Source organism: Budorcas taxicolor, chromosome 5 (genome assembly GCF_023091745.1).
Source record: "Budorcas taxicolor isolate Tak-1 chromosome 5, Takin1.1, whole genome shotgun sequence".
Classification (NCBI taxonomy): domain Eukaryota; kingdom Metazoa; phylum Chordata; class Mammalia; order Artiodactyla; family Bovidae; genus Budorcas; species Budorcas taxicolor.
The window spans coordinates 18275772-18300170 of NC_068914.1; the positions used below are offsets into that span (position 1 = coordinate 18275772).

At 55.2% G+C, this 24399-nt stretch overlaps 1 protein-coding gene across 1 annotated transcript in view; it reads right to left on the reverse strand.

Moving 5' to 3' along the window:
* Positions 1 to 614: 614 nt before the first annotated feature.
* The window catches only part of UNC5B (unc-5 netrin receptor B), an 88099-nt gene continuing 64314 nt past the window's right edge, over positions 615 to 24399 (reverse strand). Inside the window, exons 2-17 of the mRNA XM_052640041.1 lie at positions 21427 to 21651; positions 14483 to 14626; positions 13924 to 14027; positions 12483 to 12663; positions 11594 to 11761; positions 11277 to 11441; positions 11028 to 11060; positions 8921 to 9115; positions 8077 to 8466; positions 7355 to 7442; positions 6348 to 6516; positions 5981 to 6214; positions 3931 to 4080; positions 3205 to 3369; positions 2218 to 2399; positions 615 to 1720 (exon numbers count right to left, since the gene is read on the reverse strand). Of these exons, the coding sequence (XP_052496001.1) occupies positions 1555 to 1720; positions 2218 to 2399; positions 3205 to 3369; positions 3931 to 4080; positions 5981 to 6214; positions 6348 to 6516; positions 7355 to 7442; positions 8077 to 8466; positions 8921 to 9115; positions 11028 to 11060; positions 11277 to 11441; positions 11594 to 11761; positions 12483 to 12663; positions 13924 to 14027; positions 14483 to 14626; positions 21427 to 21651 (2759 nt within the window). The 3' untranslated portion in view covers positions 615 to 1554. The remainder of the gene's footprint in view (positions 1721 to 2217; positions 2400 to 3204; positions 3370 to 3930; positions 4081 to 5980; positions 6215 to 6347; positions 6517 to 7354; positions 7443 to 8076; positions 8467 to 8920; positions 9116 to 11027; positions 11061 to 11276; positions 11442 to 11593; positions 11762 to 12482; positions 12664 to 13923; positions 14028 to 14482; positions 14627 to 21426; positions 21652 to 24399) is intronic.

The following is a 24399-nucleotide window of genomic DNA, read 5'->3' on the forward strand; positions in this document are numbered from 1 at the left end:
CTCCCAGACAGCAGAAGCAGAGTGAGAAGAGGGTTGCAGGGAGGTGCCTGGGGAGATCAGAGCTGGGAAAATAGCCCTCCACCCCTCCTCCTCCACTCCGGGCAGGTGTGCAAAGCACAGCCAGACCAGCCGCCTCCCTGCCTCCCACGCCGCCCACAAGGCTGGCTGCTCACACGTTCCTCAAAGCCACACCACCCCCAGGAGCTCAGGCTTCTGAAGCAGGAGAGCCCATCCTATCCTCCCTTTCTGTTTTACAGAAGGAGAAATGGAAGGGAATCTGCTAGGGAAGGGCAGATCCTGGATTCCTGGGCTTAAGAGAAGGCCCACCTGCTCCAGCCCACCTGGTCTAGAGGCTGGGGTGTCCCAGCTGGCCCCACCTTGGGGTAGGGGAAGAGAGGTGTCCACAGGGGATTCTCATCCCTGACTCCCTTCTCTGCGAGGACCCTCTCTGGGCCACGTCCCTTCTCCAGGAGCCCCCAGACCATAGTACTCCCTGGCTGGGCTGGCCCACCCACTTTTTCCACCCCAGATCCTTTTAATCTGGATTCCTGGGAACCCGGAGGAGCCATGGGGGCACCTGCCTGGGGCTGTGAGAGGGAGGCAGGACCCCACCCCAAAACAGACCTCAGGCCTCCTTGGCTTTACTGATTCAGCATCTGTTTAAGATTTCAGAAACACGGGACCACGGCTCAGACCTCATCTGACCCTGGAGAAGTGCGGAAGCTGAGGGCTTGTTAGAATTTAGTCTAAGATGAATCATTAGCAGCAAAGGGTTCCTATTCAGTCTCTCTCTCTGATTCTCTCTCTCTCTTACACACGTACACACACACAGGCTGCTGGCCAGAATCACAAGCACGCCCACACCCACACTCAAGAAAAGCGTTTTCTATTTTTGTGTGTTGTTTTTTCATTTTCATTTTTTTTTTTTCTTAAAAAGAACTTATCCAAATATCTGGATAATAAATCATTTGCGTTTCCTAAGAAACTGGGTTTTCCTTTCCCTTGTGGTTTTGGTGTTTTTCTTTTTTTTTTTTGAGCCTTACTAGTGGTTGGAAGCTTTCTTTCTTTCCTCTTCCTTTTCACGTATGGACAGGAGAAAGCAGTTTCTCTGAATTGTACTTGACTCTTCAAAGAGGAAAACGGTGTGAACGGAGAGGGAGGAGGGAGAATCAATAACCGAGGAAGAGAATAAAGAACACAGCTAAAACAGGTGCCCCGAGAGTTCCCGGGTCTGAGGGTGGGAGGGCCACCTCCTTGTTCCCCTAGCTGCCTCCAGAGGGCCTGGCCCCTCCCTCTTCCTGCACAGAGGTCTGAGGTCAGGAGAGACAGCATGGGGTGGAGAAGGACCGCTGAGTCCTCCCAACAACGAAGTCCATGGATCTCCTAAGGCTGGTTGTGGTCTGTGGGTGGGGCAAGGTGGGGGAGGAGGAGGAGGGGCGATTCTGGCTGTGAGCTTGGGGGCAGAGGAGGCCCAGCTGCCCCCCAGGAGGCTGCCCTGGGCCTGCCTGTGCCCGCCTCCCGCTGGTGCCTCCCAGCCCGCAGGTGCAGGCCAGCTCAGCACTCCCCATCGGTGGCCATAGCCACCAGCATCTCGCTCTTGCCCATCTCCTCCAAGGCACTCGCCAGGCTGTTGAGGTCCCCGTCGTCCTGCTGCAGAGCTTCCCAGAGGTCCAGGATCACACCCGTGGGGCTTGCTTTGGTGGCAAAGTAGTTCAGGTACCTGATGGAGGGAAGGAGAAGGACCCTGGGCTCCCCAGATGCTCAGCCCCTCCCAGGGGCCCCTCAACCCGCGGCCCCTGGGAGGACCTCCCCAGAGCACCGGGACTGTGGGCTCTGGACCCCCACAGTCCTGGGTCTGAGTCCCAGACCCTCTGCTTGCAGGCTGTATGGCCCCAGGCCATACACTGCTCCTCTTTGAGCCCCACTGAGGATGACTATTGCCATTATATTTGTCCAGCATTTTAAGCTCTCCAGAAGAGTTCTGACACCTCGATGGATTCTGCCACCCGCAAGCATTTCCAGAACACCTGATGTTCTGGGCACAGGGCTGCTGCTGCTGATCATACCTGGCTGGTATCCTGGCTTGACCTCATTCTCACGGGCTGGCACTCTGAGCATGATGCTCTTCAAGGAACCACTATCAGGCTGCTTACCCCATGCGGACACCGGGAGAGGGGCAGCTGTGGTCCCAGCCCGGCAGACCATCTTCACACTCACCGGTCCATGGAGAGCTTCTGTGCCAACAGCCGCCAGTCGTTGCCACGTGAGTTGGGGGCATCCAGGCTGTTGCATATCTTCTGGCGGATGGACAGGGGGATCTTGAAGGCGTAGGGTCCCAGTTGGGTGGTGACCACACTGCTGGGAGCGGAGCAGAGGGCGTCTAGGGAGCCAGCGGGCGTCTGGAAGGACAGGAAGCAAGGGTGAGATGGGGAGAGGGCTCCCTGTGTGCAGTGCCACGGGGCATCTGTCCCTCCAGCCTGCCTGCCCAGGGACTGAGCTCGGGGAGTCTCCGGCACCTCTCTGTGCTCTGGGTGGGCTCAGCTGCTCAAAGGCCTCATCCCCTGGAAGGTGAGCTCTCCAGGACTGGGGCGGCACACCCTTCCCCAGCCTCAGGGCACATGCTAACGGCGGGCCAGTGCTGATGCTGTCTCGTGATTACAAAGCCACGAGGGCCTCAGCCACAGTCTCATCCACGTGGACCCACTTTTACACAAGCAAAAATGAAGTCTAGACAGGGGAAGTGACTATGGTCACATGGTGAGTCAGTGACAGGGCTGGGTCTAGACGGCTTCCAGCACTCTCTCCACTGCACGGCAGGGAGTGCCCAGCACTGTCCCCCGGGGTGCCTCAGGTTTTATAAGCCTCAGTCTGGGTTATAGTGCTGGAGAACTGCAATCTGGGTTATCATGGAGATAGAAGAGCCACGATCCCTGCCCGCCATTAAATCTTTTCTCATCTCCCAGGTGGGAATCCTTGTATCTGTCTCCCTGGTGGTTGTGAAGATGTGAGATTTGGTGCAGGTCAGGCCCAGGCTTGCACTCAGTAAGTCACAGCTGTTGGCCAAGAGTGAGCACGTCCCAGCTCAGACATGGGGGGTGAGGGCACAGTTCTGTGGGAGGTGGCCCTTCCCCCAGATGAGGGGGAGCCTCGGGTCTGCGCCCTGTAGCGCCCATCCCCACGGGGTGTCCACACTCTGGCCCTCACCTCTGCCAGCGTGGTATGAAGCTGGAATATCTGGCCCTCCCCCTCCACCTGCCGCACGCAGATCTTGCAGGTGAGCTCCGTGGAGGCCAGGCTGTGCCTCTCCAGCGTGAAGGTGCAGTGCAGGGCCTTCTGGCTGCCACTCCAAATGTGATAGAAGGGGATCTCCTGGGGGAGGCAGGCAGGGTTAAGGAGGTGAGGCCAGCTGGCCCTGCCCTCAGGGAACGGAGGCATGGGCAGGGGAGGGGACCAGCCTCAGGGAAGGCTAGGACCTTCCCATCCAGGTAGGCAGAGGAAGAAGAGCTAAGCAAGGGCCCTCCAACTGAGAAAGAGAGTATACGGGCAAGAAGGCACGAGTCTGAATATATGACTCTGTGTGTGTGTGTGTACTTATGTGTGTGTGAGACTGTGGGACTGGGAAGCCTTGTGGACTCAATAGCTTCACACAGATGGGCATGGGCAGAGGGGTGTGACCATCAGAGATTAGTCTGGACAATCTGGCAGGCATGAATGCTCTTAGAGATGGTAAGACCTCTTTACAGATGATGCATACAGACAGTGTGCGTGGGAGTGTATGACTGGGGTACTGGGGGAGAAAGAGGGAGACACAAGGGTGGGTGTGGGGACCAGGGCTGCAGGTCAGAGAGGGTAGGTGGGAGGAGGGATTGGTCTTCTCTGGGCAGCCCCTCCCCAGCTCCACCCCTCTCCCTCCTTAGGCCCAGCCCTCACCTGGTACTTGGCCAGCAGCTTGCTCCTCCAGTGGGCATGGGGGATGTCGTGGAGGGAGAGGCGCAGGTTATGGTAACTATCCTTAAACAGCAAGGGTTTTGGCTCCTCCACTAGGTAGCCACCCAGCGTCCGTTCCAGCTCCAGAACCTCCTGTGGGCCAGGGAGCGATGAGAAAGAGGAGCCCATCACATTGGGCCAACAGGCTCTTTCTTGCTGCAGGTTTGAGCCTTGGGGACGCATGTGGGCAGAGGGAACCAGGCTGTAACATTGAGGGCAGGGTCCATCCGAGGCACAGGACTGGACATTTGGTAAGTACTCAAAGAAAACTTACTGTGTGGGTGGATGTATGGGTGGATAGACAGAAAAATGGATTAATGAATGGACAGATAGTGGGACAAGAGGATGGATGGATGGATTTATAGATGACCAAATAGACACATGGATGGCTCAATAGACAGGTTGACAAATAGATGGGTGGATAGATACAGACAGACAAAATGATGTGTAGATGAAAATACAAATGGATGGGTGTGTAAACAGAAGAAGGAAGCAAAGATAAATGGATTGGTGAGTGATGGCTGGATGACTGGATGGATGGACAGAGACTGAATAAACAAAGAATGACATCAAACCAACATGTGGCAACTTCCCTCTTGATCTCCATTCCATTCTCTGACCATAACTGGATGTTAGCCAGTGCCCTAGTACCAAGAGATCCAGGCTGCAAGAACATTTCCCCAGAGCCTCTAACCCATTACGGGCCTCCTGGAATTTCAGGTCAGCCTGGTCTCAGGAGGAGACTCTCTCCCATGAGGCCTTTGCACCTGTGTTGCATCAGTCAGCAACTTGGAGTCTGAGACGAGTCACATGAGGCCAGGAAGCAAAGGAGCTAGAAGAGCCCACAGCCCACGGATGGAAGAAGCCACAGGAGCCCTTCCCTGGAGCCACAGGAGCGGAGGAGGCTTCACAGAGCCGGGAGACAGAAAGATGAAAAGGAAAAGGGGTTTAAACAGGGCCAAGGGTCTGTGCTCTCCCACTGTGGCAGGATGAGACTGAGGTCCTGGGAGCCGCTGGGAGGGTGAGCAGAGAATGGACAGGGTCTTAGAGGCTAGGGAGACAGGGAGGTACTAACACCTGAGTTATCAGGTTGCAGGTGCTGAAATCCTCTCTACCTGCCCTGAACCCCTCCTCATCTGCCATGACCCCCTCACTTAGGGGCACTATCCACTGTTCTGCACACACTAGGAGCTTGGCTGTCAGTCCTGACCCTTCCTCACCTCCCCTTACTCTCTCCATTGGTCACTGCTTCTGTCCATTCTACTAACTAAACAGAGTTCAGCCCCCTTGCCTGCCTGTTGTCCAGGGTCCAGCGGAAGGCCTGGCTGCAGCCTCCCAGTCTTTTGTCTATCCTTCCCCACAATGTAGCTTTCAAGACAGCACCTGTGAGTAAGTGTCCACCAGGTTTCTGCCCCGACCCACTGGATGGCTTCCAAATTCCTTGGCATGACCCCAAGGCTGTTGGGAGGCCGAGCCCTGCCATCTCTCGAGCCCCGGCTCTCATACCCCAGCACGCTTTGGCACACAGGACACCACACCTGCCTCTGCTTAAACTCTTCTGTCTCCCGGAATGCCCTTCTCCCTTCTCTGCCTGGAGCTCCCACCTGTCCTTGCGAGCTTAGGGCCAAGGTCAGCTCTGAGAAGGCTGTTGGGCAGACCCCCTCCCCAACAACCAAGCCCCGCCAGCCCGTATCCCCAGGCTGATGCTCCCGCAGCCCTGCATCAGTGATGCTCAGGCGTGGCTCCACCTCTAGCCCGCAGCTTGGTGAGGGCTGAACTGTGCCCGACTCATCTCTGTATCACGAGGGTCTGATGCCATTTCAATGTTTGAGGAATGAAGGAATGACTGGATGAGGCTGAGGCTGGCAGAGGATGCCTGGCAGGTGCCATGATCCTGGGGAGGGAGTACTGGAAGGTACCATGCAGTGGGCTGGCTGTGGGCGAGGCACCTGCAGTGTGTGGGCCTGCGCGGGCGTCCATGGTCTGGCCTTACCTTCAGCGCTACAGGCGTGTCCTCCAGGCAGTAGACTCTGAGGCTGTACTCCAGGGAGGTGCAGAGGGCCGGGGCAAAGATGGCCAGCTGGAGCCGCTTGACTGCCGAGCGGGAGTAAGACTCACCCGTGAACACGTAGGTGCCCAGCTGGTCCAGCAGGATGTGGCAGGACCTGGCCTCCAGCTGGCAGTAGCAGGGAGTATTCAGGGTCTCCTCATCCAGGGTCACCACTTCCTGTAGGGTCACAGAGGGTGGGGGTGAAGTGGTCGGGCTGCCTCCAGCCAAGGCCCTGGAAGGGGTCCATCCAGGTTGGGCCAGGATGAAAGGGGCTTTCAGATCCCAAGGCCCCCCAGCCTTGCCTCCTCACCTCCCAGTGGCCCTGATGGGCCTGGGTCTTGAGCTGGAAAATCCAATTGCCAGCACTGACTTCTGCACAGTGGGGCACTGTGAGGATGACAGGGCGGCACAGCAGGAGGCCCGTGGGCCCGCAGGTCACTGCGGGGCTCAATACTGTCTGGGTCCCTTCTGAAAGCGGGCTGGGGCGGGGTGGAGGGTGAGAGAGAGGCAGTGAGGAAGCGGGGCTGGGCTCCCCCCTGCCCTGGCTGCTGGGGTGAGAGAAGGCAGTTCTGTATCCCTGGGGCTCCCAGAGTTAAGGAAAAATGGCACAGGCCTTGAAATCGTTTCTAGATTTCTGCTATTACATTGCAACATTCTCATAGCCAAACCTTTGCTCCTATTTTCAAAGATTCTGCACTCTGCAGATGCTGTGGATAGGTACTGCTAAAAAGCCCTCTGGAAAACTGGTACCCATCCACACTCCCACCAACGTGCCATGGGAGGGCTGTGTTCCCACACTCTTGCCAGCATGAAGGTACTATGACATTTGAAAATATCTTTGCAAATTCACAAGCAGGGAAACTTCCAGTGCCTCATAGCTCTTTCTTTCACTATTTCTCCGATTTCAAATTAAGTTGAACATTTTCTCATAACCTCCTGGCCCCTGTGTGTATGTGTGCATGCATCTGTATGTGTGACATTGTGTGTGTGAATCACTCGTTCATACCCTGTGCCCATTTTTGTACTGAGATGTTCAGTTTTTCTTACTGGTCTCCCAAACCTCTTCATACAGTTAGGATATTAGCTCTTTGTCATACTGTAGCCAGCTGGTCATCTGGCTTTCAGTTTTATGATTTGTTGAGCTGGTTTTGCATGACTTAAATGGGAACAAATATCAAGCAATGTCTTCCTTGGAGAACTATCTCTGGTCTTGGCACTGGGTTTAGAAGGGGATATACTTGAGCCCAAGGTGGGCAAGCAGCAGGGAGACAGGCTAAGCAGGGGGCAGCCAGGCTGGGGCTGGGTCTCTCTACTCACAGGGTGTTTTCTGCCTTGTTGATGAGGAGGTACATCTCATAGAACTTGCCCTGGGGGATGGCTCCATTGGGCACCAGCAGGCTGACCCCTAGTGGGAGAGAGAGGTCAGTAGGGAGGGGCTAGAAGGAGTCCAGGACCTTAGCACAGGGGTTGAGGGGTTGGCCTCCAGCTTGGAATAGAGAGAGAAAGACATCTTCTGAGATCCTGGTGATTACCAGCAAGGCATGGGGAGAGTGGTTGGGTGCCAGGAAAGGCCCCTGGCCTTTCACTGACCACAGTGGGGCTGTCCAGAGGGACCACACAGGGGAGGCATTGCAATGGGATATAGAGATAGGCCAGAGTCCTGGAGGCCAAAGGGGTGGTTCCAGCCCCAGCCTAGCTCAGGGTATGACACGGGGAAACTGTCAACTGCTGGCTATGCAACCTGAGCTGGGCAGCCCTGTCTTTTTAACAGCACCCTGTGGTTTCTTGACTACATGGCAGTATTCTTTCCCACTTACTTGATAGTGAAATTGAGGTTTAGCGAGATTGCCTCCCCTAGCGAGGCAGAGGCAGGCCTGGACCTCAGGTCTTCATTTATCATCACTTTATCCCCTTGGGCCTCACTTCTCATGTCTGTGAAATGGGACCAGGAAGTCCTATATTTGGCTGGGTGAATGTTGGACTGTCTAGAGGGGAACATGCCGAGGCCAGGCTGACGGGCAAGCAGAGCAGGAACTCACCTGTGCCAGGGATGCTGAGCCTCCCGCCCAGGCAGCCAAAGGTGCTGCTGACACTGCTCCCCGGGTCACGGGGCAGACCCAGGAGCTGCTGGGAGCCGAGGCTGGCACTGCGCAGGTGCAGGAAGTGGGTGTCCCGGGCAAAGTCACCAGGGTACGTGCCGGGCGGCAGGACTCCCAGCAGGTCGGCCCCGTCTGCCAGGCCTGGCCCAGAGCCGGTGGTGCCGGAGCTGTAGACCTTGATCTTGAGGTTGGGCAGCGGGTCCAGCAGCGGCGAGTTGGTCATGGGGATCTTGTCGGCTGAGTCCTGCAGGGCGTACTTTGGCCCACGGTAGATGCTGGCGCTGGCAGTGAGGTCAGGAGGCACGGATGGGTGCGGGAGCTGTGGGTTGTCTGCAGGGCGGGGCCACAGTCAGACTCAGCCTGCGGTGCCTCCCTGGCCCCATCCCACCCTCTGCTACTGTTGGGGGCCCTTCTTTCACAAAATCCCACCCAGATTCCAGCTCTGAAAGGTTCCACTGCCAACGGAGGCAGGAAGCTTAGGGACTTGCCACCTGAGTTATTTCTTCTCTTTCCTGCATCGCTCTCATCCATACTTGTCCAGTGATCTTTATTTGAAAAAATTCACGTACACCTGTGGTGGCTTCATGTCAATGTATGGCAAAACCAATACAGTATTGTAAAAAAATAAAATTTAAATTAAAAAAATAAAATAAAAAAATAAAAAAACTCTAGAGAAACCTCAGGAGGGAGTCAGGCGCCTCTGCTCTGGTCTGGCTTGCCTGGCTGCCAAGCCCCCTGGGGACCCTGCCCGCACCCACCACCCCAGGTGTTCCCAGGTCCTCACTGGGCCTTGCAGTCTTGAAGTTGACTGGGTGGAAGCCGCCGGTGAGGGCGGCGGATGAGTCAGTGATGTCGGTGTCAAAGTCCCGGCAGTTGCGGCGGTACACCACCACCGCCACCACTATGAGGACAGCCACCACCACGAAGATGGACACCACGAGGCCTGCATACAGCGCCATGTCCCCCGAGGTCTCCAGGACTGTGGGGACAGGAGGGCTGAGTGAGGGGCAGGGGGCAGAGACCCAGGCCTTGGGGGAGCCAGAGATTCCCTTGGTCCCCGGGGAGAGGCAGGGCCTGGGACAGACTGGCGCTGTCCTAGGTTTAAATCTGAGCCCTGCCAGACAGGCTGGTGACCGCAGGCAAGCCTTGAACCTCTCTGAGCATCAGTCTCTATAAGTTTACCGGTCTAAATGCCCCTGCCCCCATGCTCTGCTTCCTTCCCAGTGTAGTAAGGAGAGGCACAGGCACTCTTGGAGTGGACACTCCCAAGACTGAGGTCACTGCTCTCTGCTCAGGAGGTGACAGGGCCTGTGGCTCAAAATCAGGGGGCCACAGAGTGTCCCATTCAAGGTGAGAGTAAACCCAGGGCCTCACTTGCAGCCTGCAGCAACCTTCGTAGGACCCAAGGTCCTGGTTCCCAGAAATCTCTGCAAGTAGCCACTCTGAGCTCATTTCCATTCTGGGCTGAGGGCGGGAGGGGGAGGGGAAGCAGGAGGAGAATGAGATGCATGGTGATGGATGGAGAGGAGGGAAGGGAAGGGAGAGCTGGAAGGGAAGGAAGGGGCTCAGAGAGGCAACCCTAGGTTATACCCCCCACCCCAGACAGGCTGCTAGGCTGGAGGACACCCCGCTCTGGACAGTGGGCAGTGCAGGCTGCTGCATAGCTAGAACCAGCTCCACACAGCCAGGCAGAGAGGTGTTCTGTCCAACAGAACTTTCTAGGATGATGGCGTATCCCATGTCTACGCTGTTTCCCATGACAGCTGCCAGCCACGTGTGGTTATTAAACAACTAAAATGCGGCTGGCTTGGCTGAGGAAAAGAGTTTTTAGACATATTTATTTTCAGCTAAGATAAATAGAAATTTCAAGCCACACACGTCTAGCGGCTACTACACTGGACACCGCAGCAGAGCCAAGACGGCTGACCCCACCCCGCCCCATTTCCTCTGGGAGCTCTGGGAAGCCCCTGTCTACTCTCCCCCAACCCCCAGGGCCCTCAGAGAGGGAGGCCGGCTTTCCTGCCTGAACTGGGGGGATTTCTGAGCTTCAGCAAGGTCGGGCAGGGCCCTCAGCCCTGAGGTTTGGCTGATTCCACCACCTGCTGGACCTCTACCTCTCCTCATTCTTGGGCTCCCCGGGAGAGCTGCCAGAGAAGGTCCCCAGGGCTGGGCTCCCATCTCCCTGGGGGCTCTGCCTCATCACATCATCGCTATCATGGGGGGTGGTCACTTGCCTGGTGATTTACAATATCTAATCAGTCACCCGTCTGCCCCCGCTGTGAGCTGCATTCAGGGCCTCACTACCGATTTTATAATTCTGGAATTATTTGGAAATTGTGGCTTAATTACTGCAGGCCAATCTGCCCAAGCTGCAGAACAGCCCCTGGGGGCTGATGCAGGGCAGCGGGTGTCCCAGGGACCTAGGAGGTGTCCGTTGGCTGCTGGAGGGAACGGTGAGAGGCACTGGGAGGGGTAGGTGTGGGCCTGCACACACCTACCCCTCCCAGTGCCTCTCACCGTGCAGGCCCCACCCGGCAGAGGAAAACCGAGGGGTGGGGCTAGGAGCAGCTCTGGCCAAATATTTAGGTTCCGTTTGTAACTGGATCCTCGGGTAAGTCCCTTCTCTCTGAGACTCAGATTCCTCTCCTATAATGAGAAGGGCAAGACAGTGCCTGGGGGCCCTCCTTTCGGCCGAGGGTCTGCCCGTTTGACGGTGATGGAGACCATGCCACATGCAGTGCTGGGCGCTGGGAGCCCCACAGAGCTTGTAGGGGCACCCTCAACTCTCCCTGCCTCTTGCCCTGCCCTGCACTCTACCCCTTGAACAAGTCAGCCAAGGAAAACCCGGGGTCCCCCCAGAGGAAAGAGGACAGCCATGAAACGGGACTTACGGTGGCTCTTGGGGTCACTTAGAGTTTTCTTATCTGTCGAGGGAAATAAAGGGAAAGAAAGACAATGACACAGATGACAGGGAGAGGGTGGTAGAGAGGGTGATGGGGAGATGCGTGGATGAGATGACAGCCTGGCGGGCGGGCAGGGCCCAAGGGACTGCTTCAGTGCAGGCCAGGCGATGGGGGCTGGGTGGGGGGCTCATCTGGCTCCAGAGCCGCCACCCTGGGCCCCGGCCTCTGACGACTCACTCTGCACGCACAGCCCATCAGTGCAGTTCTTGGAGTCGAGCAGTGTCCCGCTGCAGTCGCGGCCTCCGTTCTGGGGTGGGGGCGCCATGCACTCGCGGCTGCGCCAGTGCGCACACTCGGTGCTACAGGCTGACCACTTGCTCCACTCTGTCCACCCGCCGTCCACTGTGGGGACACAGCGTGTGGTCCATGGGCACATGGGCACGCACAGGCGCCTGCACACACGGCCACATGTGCACAACAGCAGTGCACACACACACACAGCACAGAAGGCAGGGCTGGGCGCGAGTGCGGTGCCACCTGGCTTGCGGCCTTACCTGGGCACACGGTGGTGCAGGCAGTCTTCTGGAAGGCCTGGCCCTCGCAGAAGGCGCCTCCGTTGAGTGGGGCAGGGTTGGTGCAGGTCCGCGTGCGCTTCTGCCAGCCGCGGCCACAGCGGTTAGAGCAGGGCGACCACTCTGCCCAGCTGGACCAGCCACCGTTCACTGTGAGGGTAGTAGGTGTCACCCAGCTGGCCTGGCTCTTCACCCTGTGGGGCCCCCAGGCCCCATCCCACAGCCCTGAGGAGGCCCCTCTACTGAAGACTGGCCTTCTGGAGTTGGACCCTTCTGCCATCAAGGCTGGGGACTCAGACACCAGCAGGCAGACCTGGGTTGCACTCAGGACCAGAGGGGAACCAATGACTCCCTGCCTTTCTGTACAATGGCAAGTAGAGGTCCAGAGAGGGCTGGCACCCAAGGTCTCCCCTTGAGGAATGGGGGGTGTCTGTAACTGGAACGCAGTACAGGGTTCTATCTACAACACTCATCTCAGCCATGGCTCTACCCTCCCACTTAAGGGGACAGCAAGGAATTACTGAGGGGCCCAAGCAGCAGTCCTGAACTCTGCGCTTGGGGATAGGGATCCCAAGTGGGCCCTGCCTCAGCCCTGACTCCCAGAGAACTGGGTCTTCTTCAGGGATAAGCAAAAGGCTTGAGAAGGGGCGAGTGATCCTGGCTGGGGGCCCAGGAGTGCCTGGCCTCACCAATAAATTTGCTGTGTGAGCTTGGAGAAGCTACCTCTCCTCTCTTGGGCCTCCTCCTCCCCACCTGTTCACCAGGGTCCTGCTGGCTTTTGGGTAGAACAGGGTCAGGTGGGCTATATAGCCCCAGGTTCCCGCCCACCTCCACCACGTGCCCTCTCCCCACCGCCCACTCTGGGCCACACCGTAGACAATGACGGTGGCCGTGGTGCTGCGGCGCTTTGCCACGATGTTCTTGGCCACGCAGGTGTAGTTGGCCGTGTCCGACAGGCGGGCCTGGCGGATAATGAGGTTGTGGTCGATGGTGAGCAGGAAGTTGGTGTCCTGGGTGGGGTCGATGATGTCCTCATTCTTGAGCCATTCCACCTGCAAGGGAGGGGTTGGGGGTGTGAGGGCCAGTGCCTGATCCCTGCACCCTGGAGACTGGGCCCTCTCTGCAGGGGGTAGGTGGGGAAGTCTGCACTAAATAGGCCAGCAGTTCTATCCCTGTCCAACCTTGGTGGTGACCCAGGAAGCAGGGCCTCTACAGGCCAGGCACTGTGCGGGACACTGCAGAACACAGTGGTTAAGAAGACCAGCCACCAGCTGGCGGCCTTGGGAAGGGACTTCCACTCAGCCCGTTTCATCAGCTATAAGTTGATATTCAGTAGCACTATCCAAAGGGCTACTGTGAGGATGAAATGAATCCATATATAGAAGTGTGGAGCACATGCCTGGCTCACAGTAAGTACTAAATAAATGCGTGTCTTCATCATTAACTCTGTAAACCGACTCCCTTAGTCACGGTAAGAGGCCTGGCAGGTGATTAAAAACAGGGTCCCCATTTTAGCAGCTCTGGGTGCGCAAATCCCAGCTCCACCACTCACTAGCTGGGTGACCCTGGTTGACCGCTTCGCCCGTCCCAGTGCTGTGCTCCCAGCCGTAAGATGGGATGACATGGGTTGCTATGAGGACCACTGTGCCAGGTGCTGGGCACATGTGGGAGCCCCATGAGGGTACCTGTCATGAAGGGAGTCTGAGTTCATTTCCAGATGGTGGCCTGGGCTGGGGGGAGTGATTAGAGCCGAGATTCTGATGTCTGATTCGGAGCTGGAAGCCCAGAGGTCCATCTTCCCAACCCTGTGCTACTAAGGTCCCTGGCAGCAAAGCTGTTTCCCCACGCCCTGCTCTGACTCCAGGACCACCGGAGTGGGAGAGAGGGAGCAGGTCTGGAATACAAGCAGGGCAGTGAGGGGACAGGTGGGCATCACCCAGGGATGCACATGTGGCACCAGAAGGTGTGATGAACTCAGACACGCGCATCGTGAGACTCTCTGGTGTCCATAAAGCTGGGTTCTTGGCTTCTGGGAGATGGTGTGTGCAGCCACTCCCCTTGCAGGAGACCGAGCCTGGGGTCAGCCCAAGGAGTCCTGGGGGTTCCTTCCCCAGTTCTGCCCCATCCATGAGGTTAGATTATGCCTGTGGAGGGCCCAGCTGGGATCTGGGATGTACCAAGTTCTAAAGAGATGGCAGTTCTTTCCTCTGTAAAACGGGAGGGCTCTGGGAGGCTGAGTTACCGTGGCTGGCGGTAAACACCACACCTGGGTGGCCTCTGCCATGCCCAGTATTTCCCACGCCCTCACTCACCTCAGCCACAGGCACCCCCTCCGGTGGGCGGCACTGCAGGAGAACTTCATGGTCCAGGGGCACTTCCTTGCCCAGAGGCTCCTGATCAAAGTTCTTGCGCAGGTCTGGGAGAAGGGAAAGGGTTCCAAGGCACCGTCAGGCCAGGACAGGGAGGAGGCCAGTCAGGCAGAGCTCGATCCTGAAGTGCCCCCTTCTAGCCAACAGGTGGCAGTACACACCAAGGAAATTTCACCAGGACTCCCGGCCTTTACCAGGGGAATCTCTTCTCCAAGATAGGGACCTTACCAGGTAGACTGAGGGGAACCAAGTTCCCGCCCTAACTCTGGGATCCTCTGCACATGATGACTAGGGAAGCTGATGGCTTTGTTATATAAATAAGTAGGCAAAAGGGTCATTAGAAATTCTGGCCAAAGGTGGCACAGGCTCTGGGTCTTGGAGCCTTCCTCTGAGCTGGTGGCCCCTGTGCCCTCATGTCTGTGTGTAGAACTCTCCCTCCGGGATCCACAGGGAAAGGGGAGAGGGCCCAAAGGAGCGGGGTTGGGGCGTCTGGGCAGCGTACATGCGATGCGGACGTAGGCCCGGCGACTCTTGGTGGTGCCCGCAGAGCTCCAGGCTACACACTGGCACCAGTAGTCCTCCAGCCCGAACAGCTCCTCTACCTGCTGCCGCGACACCTCGATCTGCACCTCTCGCACCTGCAGGCCTGGGAGGAGGAGAGAGGTGTGGTGGGTGGGGGGCAGGCCTGGGAGGAGGAGAGAGATGCGGGGGGCGGGGGCAGGTCTGAGGGCAGGAGACACAGGATGTGGGACCATGACATCTCACTCCCCCTCCTCCAGTCCTGGGGGCTCCTCTCCCACTGCCTCCTGTTTCCCTTTTTCTCATCTCTTCCGCTTCGAGGCTGGCCAAAGCCACCACCACAGCTCACCTGGAAACTCAATAATGGCTAACCCAAGCCCTCTGCCCTCATCAGTCCACTTGCCACCCTGCGGACAGCGCGTGCTCTCTGAAAGGTCCAAGTGGCATGCCGCTCCCCTGCTACGTCCCTGCCATCCCAGTGTAAAGACCCAGACCCTCCATGCGGCCTCCAGGCCCTGTACGATCTATCCACTGCAGCCTCACTGGGTGTCTTTGAGGCCCTCATGCTCCCCCAGCCTCCCTAGTCACAGGGCCTTTGCTCATCCAGTCCCTTGCCTGGGACTCTTCCTCTGTCCTTTCTGTGTCCAGTGAACTCCCAGTGAGCATCCGCTTCGGGCTAGGTCTCACTTCGGAGGGAAGCCCCTCAATGCTGGCCCACCCCCACCAGCTCTCAGAGAACCACTCAGCACTCCCATGGGTGCACTGGACACTGGTCTCTGCAGTTACCATTCCCCACCCAGCCCGACTCCCTCATGGCACTGCCATGGTCTGAAACTATACTATGTATCGCCATGTTCAGGCATTAACTGTATCTCCTGCAGGAGAATGAGGTGGGGCTTTGCCCTATTTACTGCTGTGGCCCAGGGTCTGGGACAGTCAGCGAGCTCAACCAATATGAGGTAAGCGTGTGGTCTCTGGTCACTGCTCAGGAGACTGCAGGGCTGAAGCTAAGAGGAGGCCCCTTTTCCTGGGAACCCTCCAACCTCTCAAAGGCTCCTTGTTGGGGCCCGAGGGGTTCCCTGGATAACTGGATCCACCGGCACACACAAAAGGAATCATTTACTCTTTTGCCATCGCTCCCTCAATGACAAAATGCTCTACGTTCAAGTAAGGGATGAAGCCTCCTGGATGAGGGTGTCCATCTGAAGCTCCTCCCAAAGCTTGTGAAAGAACTGAGACTGCCTCCTCCAGGAAGCCCTCCCTGACTGCCCTGCCTCTCCTCCTTGACATCAGGTATCTCAGTTCATCCTCTCCTGGTTGCGCGTGGGTTCTGATAAGCCCCTCGAGGGCAGGAATGTTGAGTGTACACCTTGTGGAACTATGGCATGCTGGTTAGGTGGAGGACTGGATGGGTTCTTGACAGGTTTGAAGCCTAGCCCCACCCTCACTCCCCATCTGTGTGACCTTAGCTAAGTTATGGATACTTAGCCTCTTTGAACCTTGGTTCCCTCATCAGAGTAAAACACTCAAGGTAAATTCTAAATGAGTCATGGCAATTACAGCACCCAGACCAGGCTGGACACACATCTACTCTGGCAGCCCATATGGATCTCATTCAATTCTAGGGAGAAATTGAAACGCAGAGATGGTAGGTGGCAGGCCCAAAGTCCCACAGCAAGTTGCCAGCAAAGCTGAGATCAGCTACTAGGCATCTTGTCCCGGTTAGAGCTCTGCCTGGTAATAAATGACACCTCTCTGGACCTCTCCCAATGAAATCACTGCCTTAACTCTCCTGCATCCTAAGGGAGGGGGGCCCTTACACTGGGAGCTGAGGCAGTAAAGAATCCCCTCCTGATGGCAGGGGATCTAAATTGGGGGTGGGGGCTAGGAGTTTGCTAGCAGGAAGCACCAGGAGGGAAGAGGCTTCTTGCAGAAGGTTTTCCGGGGGGTCGGGGGGAGCAGTGCCTGGCCCACAGGCAGCCACTGCTGCCTAGAGTGCTTGCTTCCAAGAGATGCTGCATGGTCTGGGGTAGGAGAGTGGGGCCCCGCCCTTTACTTACCAGGCTGGGAGCCTGGAGGAATGGCCTCTCTTAAGGGGGCCATCCATCCAGAAGGTTTCAGGAGCACCCAAGAATTGGACAGACAAACCACCACCCAGTAGGGCTGGACACCTTGGCAGTGGTCACCAGCAGGAAGACGGGAGGCCAGGGGCCTTCAGTCTTCTGGACCTGGGCCCCAGATGAGGTGTCCCCCAGCATGACAGGCAGTGCCTGACCTGACACCCAGGGTTGGGCTGCCTGCCTCGATCTGGCATGAGCTACTGGGTGGGCTTGCCCTGCCTCTGTTGGCCCCCTCTGTCATCCTCTGTGTTTCCAGGGCTTCAGGGAGGGCCAGGGAGGGCCAGGGGTGGGAGCAGGAGGAACCAGCCACAGTGCTGCCAAGGGTGTGGCCTGCTGGACCATTGTCCATTCTTTGTAGCTAATGGGGACAACGGTGCCTTGATTTCTAGGATGGGCAGGGCTTGTGTGCCTGGTAGCAGAGGACTAAGAGCCACCCTGTTGCCAGTAGTCACAGGGTCTGTGAGGGGCCTTCAGGGCCAGAGGGGGTCAGGGGGACAGAGAAGGAACAACAAGTTTCCAGAGGAAAGAGGCAAACAAAAACCCAGAAGGAAGATGGAGGAAATGGGCATTTATTAAGCACCTGCCGAGCCCCGGCAGTGTGCTCAATGCTGTGTAGGCACCACCTTGCTCCATCCTCACTAGGGCCTTCTGTTAATATCCCAGTTTATAAGGAGAGGAACTGAGGCATAGAGAGGTTGAATGACTTCCTCAGGGTCACACAGCCAGAGCATGGAGGCAGCTGGGATACAGGTTATTTTTTCCTTTTAAAAATTCTTCTTTTAAGATTTTGGGTGAGAACGGGATTCCAAATCTAACTTTTTAAATTCTTGAGATTCTTTAAAAAATTTTGGTGAAATATACATAAACCTACAACTTACCATTTTAACCAATTTTTAGGATATAGTGTTGGGTGGCATGAAGTACATTCTGGGGTATGATTTTAAACCTGAATGGTTCTGAAATCTGTCAGCTTTTCATAGAAAAATAGAAGTTGAAGAAGGAGAGAGAATGAAAGAGAGCATGTCAGGGGAGAGACACTAGAATGAAAAAGAGAGACACATAAGAAAAGAGAGAGACATAAAGAAAAACGACAATGTATAAAATACAGAACTGATGAGAATCTACAGTCTAGCTCAGGGAACTCTACTCAATGTTCTGTGGTGACCTAAATGGGAAGGAAATCCAAAAAAGAGGGGACATATGTATACACGTAACTATCCACTTTGCTATACAGCAGAAACTAACACGACATTATAAAACAACTATACTCCAATAAAAGTTAGTTAAAAGAAAAACGGAGAAAAGGCAGACACAAAAAGGAGACAGGGATGAGAAGGGAGAGGCAGAGAGACAGCAGGAAGGAGGGAAGGGATGAATAAGGAGGAGAAAGAAAAGATCAGGGAAGAGAGGTTAAAAATGAAATCAAAGACAAGGCAGGCTCTGGGGTGAAGGAACCACCTGGAGGCTGGGGTTGGCTGGCATTGCATAAAGCTGGCCGCCCACAGGCAACCAGAGTGGACGGCCCGCCTTGCTGGCCTGAGTCTGGGAAAGGCTTTCCACCCCCAAGGGTCCTGTACTGTAAACAGGGGCTGGGCTCATGAGATGAGAGGAGCCTGGGGCTCTGCCTCCTGCCCGGAGTTGGGGGTTGCCCGGGGAGCCGCACACACCTCACTCTTCCTCCTTGTTTCCCACGCTTCTGTAGCCCTCCTTTCCTGCAGGACTCGGGTGACATCCTAGCACCACCTCTATGGTTATTTATGTAGTATTATTAAGCTGGGTTTTTTAAAAATTCGTTTATTGAAGGATAATTGCTTTACAGAATTTTGTTCTTTTCTGTTGAACCTCACATGAATCAGCCATAGGTATACGTATATCTCCTCTCTTTTGAAGCTCCCTCCCATCTCCCGTCCCATCCCACCCCTCTAGGTTGATACAGAGCCCCTGTTTGAGTTTGCTGAGCCATACAGCAAATTCCCGTGGCCATCTATTTTACATATGGCAATGTAAATTTCCATGTTACTCTTTCCATACATCTCACCCTCTCCTCCCCTCTTCCCGGTTCCATGAGTCTATTCTCTGTCTGTTTCTCCACTGCTGCCCTGTCAATAAATTCTTCAGAACCATTTTTCTAGATTCCATTTATATGCATTAGAATACGATATTTATCTTTCTCTTTCTGACTCACTTCACTCTGTATAATAGGTCCTAGGTTCATCCGCCTCATCAGAACTGACTCAAATGTGTTCCTTTGTATGACTGAGTAATATTCCATTGTGTGTATGTACCACAACTTCTTTATCCATTCATCTGTCGATGCACATCTAGGTTGCTTCCATGTTCTAGCTATTGTAACTAGTGCTGCAGTGAACAATGGGATACATGTGTCTTTTTCAATTTTGGTTTCCTCAGGTACATGCCTAGGAGTGGGATTGCTGGGTCATATGGTGGTTTTGTTCCTAGTTTTTTAAGGAATCTTCATACCATCTTCCATAGTGGCTGTATCAATTTACATTCCCACCAACAGTGCAAGAGCGTTCCCTTTTCTCCACACCCTCTCCAGCATTTATTGTTTGTAGACTTTTTGATGATGGCCATTCTGACCAATGTGAGGTGATATCTGATTGTAGTTTTGATTTGCATTTCTCTAATAATGAGGGATGTTGAGCATCTTTTCATGTGTTTGTTAGCCATCTGTATGTCTTCTTTGGAGAAACGTCTGTTTAGGTCTTTTTCCCACTTTTTGATTGGGTTGTTTTGAATGGGGCAATATACAATTGCCCCATTGTATATTCTTGCCTCCTTTGTCGAAAATAAGGTACCCATAGGTGCATGGGTTCATTTCTGGGCTTTCTATCTTGTTCCATTTGTCTATATTTCTGTTTTTGTGCCAGGACCATACTGTCTTGATGACTGTAGTTTTGTCCATTTCCTCATTGAGTTGTACAAGCTGCTTGTATATTTTGGAAATTAATCCTTTGTCAGCTGTTTCATTTGCTATTATTTTCTCCCATTCTGAGGGTTGTCTTTTCACCTTGCTTATAGTTTCCTTTGCTGTGCAAAAGCTTTTAAGTTTAATCAGGTCCCGCTTGTTTACTTTTGTTTTTATTTCCGTTACTCTAGGAGGTGGGTCATAGAGGCTCTTGCTTTATGTCATCGAGTGTTCTGCCTATGTTTTCCATTTAGGTCTTTAATCCATTTTGAGTTTATCTTTGTGTATGGTGTTAGGAAGTGTTCTAATTTTGTTCTTTTACATGTAGCTGTCCCGTTTTTCAGCACCATTTATTGACGAGGCTGTCTTTGCCCCATTGTATATTCTTCCCTCCTTTGTTGAAAATAAGGTACCCATAGGTGCATGGGTTCATTTCTGGGCTTTCTATCTTGTTCCATTAGTCTATATTTCTGTTTTTGTGACGTATTGTCTTGATGACTGTAGTTTTGCCTGTTTCCCCTTCATTTATTTGGACTTCTGTGTTTCTAGTTTGTTCCTTTATTTATGTAGTATTTCTCTGCCTTTTCATCATTTTTTTTAAGTTATTGTGTTTGAGGTCTCCTTTTCCCGGGCTTCAAGGTTGAATTCTTTCTTCCTTTTGGTTTCTGCCCTCCTAAGGTTGGTCCAGTGGTTTGTGTAAGCTTAGGGTGAGATTTGTGCTGAGTTTTTGTTTGTTTTTCCTCTGATGGGCAAGGCTGAGTGAGGTGGTGATCCTGTCTGCTGATGGTTGGCTTTGCATTTTTGTTTTCTTTGTGGTTTAGCATCCTGGCATCCTGCACAGGTTGCTCCAGGTGGTTGGGTGATGCCTGGTCTTGTATTCAAGTGGTTTCCTTTGTGTGAGTTCTCACTATTTGATACTCCCTAGGGTTAGTGCCGGAGAAGGCGATGGCACCCCACTCCAGGACTCTTGCCTGGAAAATCCCATGGATGGAGGGGCCTGGTAGGCTGCAGTCCATGGGGTCGCTAAGGATCGGAAACAACTGAGCGACTTCCCTTTCACTTTTCACTTTCATGCATTGGAGAAGGAAATGGCAACCCACTCCAGTGTTCTTGCCTGGAGAATCCCTGGGACGGAGGAGCCTGGTGGGCTTCCGTCTATGGGGTCGCACAGAGTCAGACATGACTGAAGCGACTTAGCAGCAGCAGCAGCAGCAGCAGGGTTAGTTCTCGGGTGGTCTAGGGTCTTGGAGTCAGTGCTCCCACTCCAAAGGCTCAGGGCTTGATCTCCTTCTTAATATTCTCTTCTCCTCCTCTTTCACTTCCTGCTACCCTTACCCAAGAACACCTGCACCACTGCACTTGCCGGGCCTCTCTGCACCTAAGCTGGTTCGCTTTTTTTTAAAAAAAAACCTAAACCAATTAATTTCTATGAATGAAGTGTTGCATCAGTATCGTGAACAGAAAGCAGTATCACTTCTCACAAACCCAGAGGACCTGGTCGAGAATTCTGGTTGGGGCTGGGGGCAGGGCTGTGAGACAGGACCAGCTCCTCTCTCTCAACAGGGAGCAGAGCAGGTGCTGGGGAGAGGGGGGAAGAACCCTAGTGCCGGACTGGACCTGCTCTCTGATGCAAGCAGAGGCTGGAAGGGAACTGGAGCAGGGAGCAAGCACTCAGCAAGCGATGTGGTGCTGTTTCAGCTGGTCACCCAAAGTCAGACACTGATCCAGGGTGAACCCAAGGGGAACCTGAGGCCCTGGGGGGACCGTGGCTGTGTGAGGGCTCACATGGAGTCAGTGTGGAGCCAGGCCCAGAGCCCTCTGGGCTCGGAGTGGCCGGGGGGTGCCGGCGGGGGGTGGGGTGGGGTGGCGCAGGCTCACCGGTGGCCTCGTCCAGGCCCTCTTGGGTGATGTGGCCACTCTGGCTGACCCACTCGCCATTGCACTTAAAGTAGATCTGTGTGGCAGGGAAGGCGCGGCAGCCCAGCTCCACGGGCTTGTTCTTCACGATGTAGGCGTCCTGCGGCTCCTGCAGGAAGTGGGGCAGCGTCTCTGCTGGCGCCGATGGGAAGGAGTCGGGGAGCTCTTCCCTGCCCGAGTCAGTGCCTGCGGAGAGTGGAGGGCTCTGTGAGGCCAAGGGTGGGAGGTCCCAGGTCCCTTCCATCCCCTGGGGGCTGCGACAGAGAGAGCAGCTGGGGGGAGACAGAGGGGTGGGTAGCTGGAGGAGACCTGCCAGGATGCCTGCTGTGACCTAGGCAAGGTCTGGCACTTCTGGGGCCTCAGTTTCCCCACTGTGCCCTGCTTTTAGGATTGTGTATTTTGGAGTCAGTCCCAGCTCTATGATGCTATGTGAGTCTATTTCTTTACAGATGGAGGAGGCAGGGGAGCCCAGGGAGGTGAGGCAATCCATCAGGGCAAGGACACCCCTCTCCGGTCCTCTCCAGGATCCCCTGCACTGGCCTTCCAGGGTCTTCCTCCAGTTTCCCGTGGTGATGCCACAGCATGTGAAAAGCTGGAAACGGGCCTGAGGCTGGAGCGCAAACCCAGCCAGCTCTGCCCCGAGGCCACAGCTGCCCTTTGCAGCCCCAGCCAGGCAGGCTGATGGACATGGGAAGATGAAGTCCCGCAGGGGTGAGGGGAGGGGTGAGGTGAGGTGGCAGCGCCAGGCTGGGCTCCCCAGTGCTTGTTCCCAGAGTGCCTCCTCTTCCCGGAAGTCCAAGGCAGGCAGCAACGTGGAGGGGCAGACCACGTTCCTTGCAGCCTCCCCTCCACCCCCTCCCCTCCTCTGGTCTGTGGCTCTAATCCACCCGCTTCAGCCAAATCCACACCCTTGGCCCATGGATGAGGACACAGGGAAGCTGGGAAGTCACTGAGGCTGTGCCGGCAGCCATCTCCTCCCCCAAAGGGGCCAAATGGAAACCCTGGCCCTGCCCGCGTCCCTGGAAAGAACAGCACCTCGGGAGGTGAGACAAACAGGAAGGGAGAGGGGCCTGGCCACCACCAGCGTAGGGAGGGAGGAAAACCAGGCCGGGCCAGGCAACTAGTTTACAATCCACTTAGGAAAATTGACTTTCCAGTGCCAAGCGCCAAACAATCAGTTGGCTGGGGACAAGCGGTGGGGGACTTGTCCTCTGCTAACTGCTCCCGAGGAAACAGCAAATTAAGCTGCAAGGGTGTGTGTCTGCCCAGCCCCTTGCCAGCCTTCTGCACTCCTGTCCCTGTCCCAGCGCTGCGTCCCTCAAGTGCAGCTGGGGTCCCAGGAGGCCAAGGGTGGGACACACTCTACCCCTGTGGGTAGAGCTGCCAAAGGGACACCTAGCTCTTCAAGAGCAGAATGAACAACATGTGCCCGCCATGTCTAAGCCATGTCATCTCCTGGGGGACCATGAGCTCCTGCTAAGATGTGGGCTCTGAGAAAACGCACAGGTTGTCACTGGCTCTCAGCTCTGGGGCCTGGGTGGGGTGTGTGTGCACGGCCTGGGGGAGCGAAGGTGAAGCCAGCAAGGAGGAGGAGGAATCCAGCTCCATCTGGCATGTACGGGACCCAAGGAGAGCCCATACTCTGTCTCATTACTCCGACCTTATTCCTCTGTCTCTGAAGTGAACGGACAAATGAACACACTTCCTCTCTCTGGGCTCTTTTGAGGATCAGGCGAGATAAACGAGCATGAGTGCCTAGGAGAAGAGGTCTAGCACCATAGGTACAAATTGCTGCATCAAAATAGCAACGAATGCTTCCCTGGAATTAGCTACTATGTTTTCAGTTACACAGTTAACTTACCGAATTCTTGCAACAACTTTGTAAGGTATGATATATTGGTCCCCAGTTTATTGATGGGGGAAGCTGAGGTTCAGAGCAGTTAAGCAACCTGCCCAAGGTCACACAGCTAGCGAGAGGCAGAGCCAAGGTCTGAACCCAGGAAATCAGATTTCAGTGTTTGGGATATTGCCTATCCCAAACAGGACTCCACACTGCCTATCCCTGGAGTAGCTTCATGACACTGTGAGGGTCCCCATACCTGAGAATCCTAATAGACCCTGACACTGGCCAGGTGTCTACAATTATGGGACTCTCTCACAAAAAGACTGGGCTTCTCCAGTGGCTCAACGGTCAAGAATCCACCTACAATGCAGGAGACACAAGTTTGATGTCCGGGTCAGGAAGATCCCCTGGAGGAGGGCATGGCAACCCAATCCAGTATTCTCGCCTGGAGAAACCCACGGACAGAGGAGCCTTGTGGGTGACAGTCCATAAGGTTGCACAGAGTCGGACGCAACTGGGCATGCACACATGTACACCAAAGGGCTAGCAAGGCCAGGACTTGTTTTTCTCGTTTCAAAGTTGGGGAGGTTGAAGTCCATCCAAACTAATGCACGGTCACCTGGTTAGTGGGCATCTAAGCTGCGGATTCCTAAGGCCAGGCCAGGACTCCCCCACACCTGCTTCCCTCTGCCAGACAGGGAGACACCTTCTCTGTAGGTAAACTGGCAGTCTAGGGTCTAGGAGTGTGGGCAGTTGATGGCGAGATGACACAGTGCCCAGGGAACTGGACACGGTGGCCTGAGAGCTGCTCACTGTGGCCCTCCCGCCAGGCCAGGCAGTTTTAGGGAGAGCAGGGTGGAGCCAAGAGGACTCCACACCCACCTCCTGCCACAGCATCCTGCATCAGTCTTGGGACCGAGGAGTGTTGGGCTCAGGCTTCAGACCCAGACACCCCTTGGTCTCAACCAGTCCTTACTGGCCTCAGGAGCGTCATCTGTGAAACGGGGGGAATGGGCCTCCCTCTGGGGATGGTGGCCACAAGGGCAGCTCATGGGTGCAGTTACAGACTTGCCCTGCCTCCTAACCATGCA